Here is a 10,346-nt window from a genome sequence, read left to right as displayed (position 1 = left end):
CCTTCTGCCTCAGTCTCCCAAGTAGCTAGGATTGTAGATGTGTGTCATTGCACTCAGCTAATTAAAAACATTTTTTGTAGAGATGAGGTCTCGATATGTTGCCCAGTCTGGTCTGGAACTCCTGCGCTTAAGTGATCCTCCTGCCTCGTCAGCCTCCTAAGTGCTGGAATTACAGGCATGGGCCACCATGCTTGGTCTCTACTAATGTTTTTTTAATCTACGTTTCTATAATTGTTTTTCCTCTGCTAGGGTATTTGAAAGCAAATACAGGTCATCATTTCACCTGTGTATTCCTCAGTCTTTTAAGATAAGGACTTAAAAACATAACCATAATATGATATAAACAGAATTAACATTAATTCCTAATATAATCTAATATTATACAAATTAGGGTCCATACAAAGACTAAATGTTGCATTGGTTGAGATTATCTCGTTTAAGTCTCTTTTAATATATAGCCTTCCTCTCTTCTCTATATTTCTCATGCCATTTGTTGAAGAAATCAAGTCATTTTTCCAGTGCAATTTTCCACCATCTGAACTTGGCTGATGGCCTCCTTGTGGTGTCATTTAACATGTTCTTACACACTCTATCATAGCTGATAAACTGGGAGTGAGATCTGGAGGCTTGATTCGTTCATTAATGTTGATTAGTAAGCTCAGGTGTTGTCAACCCCCGATGTACCCATGCTAAAGTTTCCCATCAGTCTTTTACCTGATGGTTTTAACACCGCTTTATGATCATCACCTACACTCATTTCATTAGGGTTTTCAGAATGATAATTTTTAGAGTCTTTTTATTTTGAGATAATTGTAGATTCACATGTAGATGTAGGAAATAATACAGAGATCCCATTTCCCCTTCATCCACTTTCCCCATTGGCAACATCTTGCTTGAGTATAGTCCGATTTTACAGGCAGGAAATTGACATTGATACAAACAGTGGACCTCATTTAGATTTCACTAGTTTTATATGCACGTGTGTGTATATATGTGTATGCTTGCATGTGTATGCATTTAGTTCCGTGCAGTTACGTCGCATGTAGATAAAAATGGGTAACACCAGTCAAGAATCAGAACATTTCCATCAGAAGGATCTCTCATTTTACCCTTTAATAGCCACAGACACTTCTTTCCCTCTCCTCCCCGAACCCCTAGCAACACCCTAATGCATTCTTCATTTCTGTATTTCTGTAATTTTGTCATCACAAGAATGACATAAAAATGGAATTAAACAGTATGCAACCTTTTGAGACTGCCTTTTTTCATTCAGTTTGATTCCCTTGAGATTCACCCTAATTGTTGCCTGTATCAATAATTTATTTCTTTTTATTACTGACTAGTATTTCATGATATGGATATGCTACAGTTTGTCTGATCATTCATATGTTAAAGGGCATTTGGACTGTTTCCCAGTTTTGTGGTATTACACATGGATATGCTGTGCACATTCATGTACAGGTTTTTGTGTCAATGTAAGTTTTTGTTTCTCTGGCATAAATGCCCAAGAATGCAATTACTGTGTTATATAATGGGTGTGCCTAGTTTTGTGAGAAATTGCTGTATTCTTTTTCAGTCTGGCTAGTACCATTTTACATTCCTACCAGCAATGTATGTGAATTTCTCCACCCTCACCAACATTTGGGGCTCTTGCTGTGTTTTATTTTAGCCATCCTGATAAGGTATGTAAATTGGGATTTTTAAAATTTTATTCTTTTAGTACTTTTTAGCTGTAATTCTTCTATAAAGAAGAAACTTTTTTTCATCAGCTATTTGGTAACACTGAAATATTGTCTGTACAAGAAAGGAAGGGTAAAATGTTTGATTTCTTATTTCCACCAATCCTCACTTGGAAAGCCGCTTTTCAGAAAAACAAATTAGTGTCCTGTTAGCTTCCAGAATGACTAGCTTTTTTAAAAAGTGTCATTATGAACTCATGGGTTTATAAAATAATTGATATGGTTATGTTTTCAGGGTGAATTATTAGAAAAGAAATTGCCATATCAAAGGGTAGACAAATTTAAAATTTTGATACAGATTACCCACTCACCTCTAGATAGGCTGTTTCCTTTTATATTCTTGCCAGTAGTTTATAAAAAATATTTGTTTCTCTATATCCTTGCCAACACTGGTTGGCCAGTTTTTAATTTTTCTTATTATATCTTTTTTTTTTTTTTTTTTTTTTTTTGAGATGAAGTCTCGCTCTGTCGCCCGGGTTGGAGTGCAGTGGCTGGTTCTCAGCTCACTGCAAGCTCCGCCTCCTGGGTTTATGCCATTCTCCTGCCTCAGCCTCCCGAGTAGCTGGGACTATAGGCGCCCACCACCTCGCCCGGCTAGTTTTTTGTATTTTTTAGTAGAGACGGGGTTTCACCATGTTAGCCAGGATGGTCTCGATCTCCTGACCTCGTGATCCGCCCGTCTTGGCCTCCCAAAGTGCTGGGATTACAGGCTTGAGCCACTGAGCCCGGCCTCTTTTTACATTTTTATGTTGTTACAGCTATTAGTCTTTTCCTTGATGATTGCTGCTTTGTCTTTGCTTAGAGCTTTTCCTATCTTAAGATTATAAAAATATGTACCTATTTTCTTCTGGTGCCTCTTTATGATTTTATAGTTAAATATTTGTTTCATGGAGAGGTTGTTTTGTATAAGGAGTGAGATAAGAATCCATTATTACTTTTCCCCAAATCCATTATTAGTTTTCTCAATGCCATTTATTAAGGAAACTATCTTTTCCCCACTAATTTGAAATGCCACTTTCATCTTATATTAAATTTTCTATAATCTTAAGTCTGGGTTCTCTGTTAGATTTCACAGATTTGTCCATCTATTTCTGTTCCAGCATCAAAGTTTATATTAGTATGGCTTGTAAAATTATGAAAATCAAACAAGCTTTTTCCTGTGTAACGGTTGCTTTATAATGTGTCTTAATAATTGGTGTCACTGGTCTCTTTTCTTTTTTGTTGTTTTATGACTTTGGTGACAAAGGTCACAGATTCTTCTAGGTGGATTTTAGAATTATTTGTGTCAAGATTCCCAAACAGCCCTTTTTTATTTTTGTTGGGATTTTATTCAATGCATAGGTCTATTTAGGGAGACTTGATTTCTTTACTACTTTGAACCTTTGTAGTTAAGGACATTGTCTATCATTTCATTTATTTAAATCTTTTATGTCCTTGAATATTTTTTGTTAATTTATCCCGAAGTTTATTTTTATTGGCTTCTCTGCCTTTTCATTTGAGGAATGCTTTTTAAAATTGATCACATTCACTTTTTTTTAAAAACTAGGCCAAACCTTCTGGGAAAAATGTCAGATTTTATTATCTGTAAGATTAGTTTTCTAAGCTGCCTCTTCAGTATGTCAGCCTCTCTAGGCAAACAAGCCTGTGTCCCACTGTCCTTAAGGCAAATTAGATAATGGTCCTTCTGATAGTAGCTGTTGTTTTGTTACTGAGTATAAATTGAAGCACATTTTTTAGAAAGATGGCAATAGTTGCCCAAAATTAGATATAACTCAGATTTTGGGGTTTTAAATGGAAAAGTTCAACTATTTAAGTACAGCATATGGGCAGCTTTTTATTAAGTGAAAATAGCAAACCTGTAATTGTGAAAAACAGTTTCATGAGGAATGCAAGTGCCAGTCTGCCCAGCCTTCGCCTCATTACATCTGGGAATTTATATTTATCTGCTGCTTTATACCCAAACCTATTTTAGTCTAAATAGAATAATGATGATAAAAGCAGCTACTACTTATTGAGATCCTCCGATGTGCGAGGAATTGTGTTTAATGTATGTTAATTTCTTAAATTAATGGAACAACTTGTTTTTTTTGTTTGTCCGTTTTTTGAGACGGAGTCTCACTCTGTTGCCCAGGCTGGAGTGCAGTGGCCGGATCTCAGCTCACTGCAAGCTCCGCCTCCCTGCCTCAGCCTCCTGGGTAGCTGGGACTACAGGCACGTGCCACCACGCCTGGCTAACATGGAACAGCTTTTTAAGGATTTCTTATTTTATAACACAGCTAAGAAGCAGAGTTGATCTTTAAGTTAAATAGTTAAATCTGTCCAACTCTAGGCTCTTAGGGACACTGGGCTGCATTATAGGGCTTCCCTGTGTGTGTGTGTGTGTGTGTGTGTGTGTGTGCCTGTGTGTGTGTGTGTAGGTGTGTGCATATGTGTGTGTTTGGGAGGGCTTTTTTGTTGTTTTGGGGGGTGAGAAGAGGGAGACGTGGTCATAGCTTTAGCAAACCTGTCAACACTGCTTCTAAAATAAAGAGGCTTCTATATGTCTCTCTCTCAAGAGCTATTCCTTATTGAGTACTTCAGTATATTTAAAATTTTAATTTTGTAGATATTTGCTGAACTGCTATTATGTGATAGATTCTGGGATCAGATTTTCTGAGAAGCACTGTAAGCCAGATTTAATAAGAAATAGTGAGCCGGGCGCGGTGGCTCAAGCCTGTAATCCCAGCACTTTGGGGGGCCGAGACGGGCGGATCACGAGGTCAGGAGATCAAGACCATCCTGGCTAACACGGTGAAACCCCGTCTCTACTAAAAATACAAAGAAAACTAGCCGGGCGAGGTGGCGGGCGCCTGTAGTCCCAGCTACTCGGGAGGCTGAGGCAGGAGAGTGGCCTAAACCCGGGAGGCGGAGCTTGCAGTGAGCTGAGATCCGGCCACTGCACTCCAGCTCGGGCGACAGAGCAAGACTCCGTCTCAAAAAAAAAAAAAAAAAATAGTGAAGTAACTGATATTGAAATTGTGAAAAGATTTGTTAAACTAATTAACCACAAAACATGCTTGTAAGATTGAGAGAGACTTTCCAGGCCAAATTAATGTGACTTGCTTGTGTGTGTTATAAAATATCCCAGACGTAGTAAAAGGCATAAAGAATGATATACTTTGGGAGGCCGAGCCAGGCGGATCACCCGAGGTCAGGAGTTCGAGACCAGCCTGGCCAACATGGTGAAACCCCATCTCTACTAAAAATACAAAAATTAGCCAGGCGTGGTGGTGCGCACCTGTAGTCCCAGTTGCTCATGAGGCTGAGGCAGGAGAGTTGCTTGAACCCCGGAGAGGAAGGTTCCGGTGAGCCAAGATAGCGCCACCATACTCCAGCCTGGCGACAGAGTGAGACTCTGTCTCAAAACAAACAAACAAAAAAACGTATACCTAACATCTGCCTAAGATATAAAATGTTACTAATATAATTGAAGCCCCAGTTTACTCCTTCCCAAATACGTAATTCTTCCTACACCTCAGATGGTTGTCTCCTTTCTTTTTTCTTTTTTTCTTTCTTTTTTGAGACCGAGTCTTGCTCTGGCACCCAGGCTGGAGTGCAATGGCGCGATCTCTGATCACCGCAGCCTCCGTCTCCCGGGTTCAAGAGATTCTCCTGCCTGCCTCAGCCTCCTGAGTAGCTGGGATTTCAGGCACCCGCCACCACGCCTGGCTAATTTTTATATTTTTATTAGAGGCTGGGTTTCACCATGTTGGCCAGGATGGTCTGGAACTCCTGACCTCAAATGATCCTTCCGCCTCAGCCTCCCAAAGTGCAGGGATTACAGGGGTGAGCCACCGTGCCTGACTAATTGTCTCGTATGAAACAAAATAAAGACTGTGTTTATGAACTTTGTATAAATGATAGTACGGGTTGCTCTGATTCTTCTGCAACTTGCTTTTTTCCAGTCATGGTAGTATTTTTGAGATTTATCCATGTTGATGCTTGCAGTTCCAATCCATTCATTTCGATTGCTTGTCGTATTTCATCGTATGAGTACGCCATCCTTTTCTTATCTGTTCTGCTGTTGATGGACAGTTGTTTCCAGTCTTTGCAGTTAAAAAATCACACTGCTATTAATGTTATTTTATGGTTCCTCCTTGTGTGTATATGTGAGATTCCTTAGGGTACCTATGTATGAATGAAATTGTAGGATCAAAAGGTATGTGTATCTTCAGTTTTACTAAAGATTGCCTAATTATCTCCAAAAGTACTGCTCCTTTAAGTGCCTGCCGTCACTGATGAGGTTGTCACTGTTCTCTACCCTTGCCAAAAGGAGGTATTGTTAGACTTTGTAATTTATCAGTTAGACGAGTGATATGTCTCATTGTTATTTTGAATTTCCCTGACTACTAGTGAGGTTGTATATCTTTCCTTACATTTATCAGTATTACAGGTATTTTTTTCTAATACTTACTCTTACCGTATATTATGGTTTAAAGTTACATGCAAAGTTGTGAGTAGCACAAAGTAGATACTACTAGACAGAACTATGCCCTGCTTGTCTCTTTAAAACAAATGGGTTTTCGATACTTCAGAAAGTGAATATGAGAGTTAGAGTTACATCTTTCAACACAGATAAGTGAAAAGCGATGCTGAAAGGCTTGTGGAAGCTACATATAATACACCATGTGTGTAAAGTTAACCATGCTGTGTATCTGTGGGCACAGTTCTTCAGCCTATTTGTGTTTCACTCTTTCTGTATGAGATGATCTTACCAACCTCACAGGGTGATTGGAGGTGAGTGGGCAGTTGATGATAGAATGAGTGCTAAGCACTTAGAATAGTATCTGGCATGTAAGCATTGTTGATATATAACAGAAAGTGTTGCTGGGCATGGTGGCTCACACCTATAATACCAGCACTTTCAGAGGCCAAGGCAGGAGGATCACTGCCTTGAGCTCAGGAGTTGGAGACCAGCCTGGGTGACACAGTGAGACCCTGTCTCAAACAAAACAAAACAAAGTTAAAAAATATATATAGAAAGTGTTGTTATCGCTGCGCATAATAATCTATTTTCTGTAGATTCAAATGATATGAATTAGAGTGTGAAATTATTGGAATGGTGTGTGCGAGTCACTGCTCTGTCGCCCCAGGGCAGGAAGTGCTGGTGGAATCGGGGAGGGCACACGGGGCTTCCGATGTGTTTTCTTCCTAAAAGTTGATGCAGTTGCATCAGAATGTTAAGATTTGACAGGATAGTGTAGCAGGTTCTTTTTTTTTTTAACTGTTTGCTTAAAATATTTCAAAACAAAAATATTTTTTAAGCATGGAAAAAAACATTGGCAACTGTGCAGAAATTTTTTGGAGGAAATAATTTCGGGTGGTTTTCCAATTTGTGTGTGTGTGTGTGTGTGTGTGTGTGTATTAGAAAGCATGGACTTTGGAATTAAATTGATGCTTGAATCCTGACTCCATTATTTGCCAGCTTTATGATTTGGGGCAGTTGATGCAATCTCTCCAAGTCAGTCTTCTCATCTTTAAAATGTTATCTCACTTAATTCTCTCACTAAAGCATGAGGCAAAATGCTTCATGGTTTGGTGAGAGAATTGAATGAATTAAATGAGATAACATTAAGACCTGGCGCATGTGCCTAGTACTTAGTTTTAGGATGAAATATACCTACTGGCAGCATTTATGAGATTGAAATGCTGTCTGTTGATAGTTGATTCTAATATAAATGTGCTTCCATCTCAGGGCCAGCTGAGGGGCCCACTGACATAGGGTACCCACAATGGGCGTGTGTTTGCCATGTGTTTGTGTTTGGTCATTCTGCTTCTCTGCTTCCACACGTACACACGCCCCTGTGTTACTCTGGTTCATCTTCTGTGCCCTGTCAGTTTTCTGCTGGTCAGAACATCTGTGTCTGTGACAGAGCCGTCCAGGATTGCAGTGGATAGGTGGGCAGAATCACTCGACCCTTCTGGGGACTCTGGAACCTGGCTTCTGTTTGGGAACTCTGTCAGTCACCATGCAGCATGGAAGAGGGGGCTGGTGCCAGAGAGCTGATGATAGAGATGCAGGCTAGGTGCTGCTAGACAGCTGTGAGCTGGCTTCATTCAGACGGTTCTCGTGTCTCTCGCCACAGGAATTTCCTCACATGGCTCCTGAAGAAGTGACCATCACAGTTCGCCTCATCCGTTCCTTTGAGCATCGCAATTTCAAACCTATAGTGTATCATGGAGTGAACTTGGACCAAACTGTAAAGGAATTTATCGTATTTCTAAAGCAAGGTATGAGATGTGGAAGCCATTTTGTTTTACTAGTATTTTTTAAAAATAGCTGACTATGATATTAATAGTAATCTTTAACAAATCCTGAAGTACTTTGAAAGATTGACCTGGGTTCTAAGCCAGGTGCTGGGTGAGCCCCTATTCTGGGCCCTGGCATCTGCAGAGGGCCTCCCTCAGGGATTCTCACTGAATAGTCTGTGTCTGTGTCCTCATGAGGGATTGTGACCGTCATTTTTGGCTTTTTTTTTTTTTTAATTAAAAAAAAGACAATATCTAGGTTTGTTGTTAATGGGCTTATGTATTTGGAGGCTGATTAGCAAGGGAGTGCAGTGTAGCTGACGGTGGTACCCAGCTGAGCACAGGGGCTGTGGGGTGGTCACATGGGGAAGCTGGCGGGAGGGGAGTGGGGGCCGTACAGCAGGAAGTCATGAGAGCTGCTGATAATTGTGGTCACAGACGCAGAAACGGTGGTGCTAGTTTATTGTTTCAAACTAAAAGTATGCATGAAGTTAGTCTTCATTCTGTTATGTCCTCAATGGGTTTCTCTTCTCTGTTTTTAATTATTGAAGTGTTCTAATCGTCGACCTTTGAGAAAACATCTAAAATAAGGTTTTATTATTTTAATTGAAGTGTTATTTATATATGGTGCAATCTGCAGATTTCTTGTATAGTTCCATTGGTTTTGACAAATAATATTGCTGTATGTCCAATGTAATTTTTTTTACTTTGACATGATTTCACGGTCATAGACAAATTGCAGGAACAGGACAAAGAATTCCTGGATGCTCTTCACACAGATTCCCTGTGTGAACATTTTGTTATGTTTGTTTTATTCCTGTGGAGGCCAGAGCAACTCCATCTTGGATGCTGATCTGCCATATTGACTTCTCATTAGCCCCAGTTTCGAGATGCCTCTAAGATTTCCAGGTTATCTACTGTTCCTTGTGTAAGAACAGGTACTTACTATAAATCCTGACCTTAGGTCAAACAACCTTGATGTTACTGTACTTTGCTTGCCCTACACATCCCTTCAGATCACCCTTTCCTATGGTATAAGCCCTGGGTCTGGGGGATAATGGTGTGTGGATCCATTGTCTTGTCCTGCCAAAGCCTGAGACACAGACATGGCTTCTGTTTGTAAGTTCCTATTCAATATGTCTTTCTAAGAAACTGAATGTGTCAGCCTCTTTCTTCAGCCTCTCAGCTTCCTTGGACTTTCTGGGGTAGGTTCACATAGACCTGCTCACCTTGAAACAGTTCCCCTCACTCCCTCCCCTCTCTCCTCTTCCCCGTTCTCTCTCATTCTCCTCACTCCCTCCCCTCTCTCCTCTTCCCCGTTCTCTCTCATTCTCCTCACTCCCCCAGATAAGGTAGCATCCTCAACAAAGAAGAGTAAAATTTTAGAGACGTGACAAGACAAAGGAAATGAACTCTGAATCTCTCAGGGTGACAACTTGTGGGAAGGTGAATAACCAATAGTTAGTAAAGCTCGTTAATGTGGATTCTGTTGTGCCATCTCTAGACTGATAAGGGTCTCAAGTTGTCTTCAGTGGTTAACCTTTGTTTTCCCTGGTAGAGAGGTGGGCAGGATGCCTTTTGTCTTTGTACATCTATTATATGTCCTGATTTTAGGCAAACAGGGGGAGGAGGGCTGAGAGCTTTCCTGCATCTGCTGCTGCTGAATTGCTCTTAGCTAAAAAAAAATCCTTAGCTATAGAGGCATCATTTGAGGGCCACTTCCTGGTCTCTGACAGCGTCAATTAGAAAGTGTCGTGCTTTTGAGAGGTCATCACCCAAAGCATAGTCAGAGTTTGAAATAGAAACAAATCCCTCCTTTTTTATTTATAATCTTTTTGTGTATTATGGGTTGCAGTGTTTCTTAATGTTGATCTAGCAAGTGCTATGACGTTCTTTGTACAGTGCAGACTAGGTTCTTGAAGTCCTTGAGAATAAGATGTGTTTTCAAGCTGCTGCAGTGGCAGGGGAAGATGTCTCTTTCCCAGGGTCATGGTGTTCTTTTCTTCCCAGGTACCACGATGCCTTCCCCAGCAGAGCAGTGGTACTGGTCACAGTGAGATGCTCAGACCCGCCTACTCACACCTTTCATCTGCAGTGGGAATAACAGCCACTGCTTGTTTCAGTTGTGCACTTAAGGAAATGCGTTCTACTGACTAAAAGGTGAACTTTTGGGGTACAGGCTTTTTTGCGTTGTGGGCTCTGTGTCCAAGCCTATCTTTGTCGTCTGATTTGAGGTACTATGGAACTCTGAAAGGTTGATGGGCCACATATTTGCCTTTTGTGAATTGTGTACATAACAAAGACCAAATAGTTTGATAG

General features: G+C 40.4%; 1 protein-coding gene across 4 annotated transcripts in view; it reads left to right on the top strand.

Moving 5' to 3' along the window:
• Positions 1–10,346, top strand: part of LOC105511495 (chromosome unknown open reading frame, human C2orf76) — a 58,314-nt gene that overhangs the window by 12,473 nt on the left and 35,495 nt on the right. For 2 of the 4 annotated variants that reach the window (XM_011941615.1, XM_011941614.1), the window contains exons 2-3: positions 7,474–7,676; positions 7,865–8,009. In XM_011941615.1, coding sequence (XP_011797005.1) covers positions 7,877–8,009 — 133 coding nt within the window. In that variant the 5' untranslated portion in view covers positions 7,474–7,676; positions 7,865–7,876. The remainder of the gene's footprint in view (positions 1–7,473; positions 7,677–7,864; positions 8,010–10,346) is intronic. The other 2 variants (XM_011941613.1, XM_011941616.1) reach the window with 1 other exon arrangement.

The sequence above is a fragment of the Colobus angolensis genome, unplaced genomic scaffold, assembly GCF_000951035.1.
Source record: "Colobus angolensis palliatus isolate OR3802 unplaced genomic scaffold, Cang.pa_1.0 Scaffold20, whole genome shotgun sequence".
Classification (NCBI taxonomy): Eukaryota; Metazoa; Chordata; class Mammalia; order Primates; family Cercopithecidae; genus Colobus; species Colobus angolensis.
The sequence above is the reverse complement of the archived record's forward strand: the minus strand, read 5'-3'. Positions and strand labels throughout refer to the sequence as shown.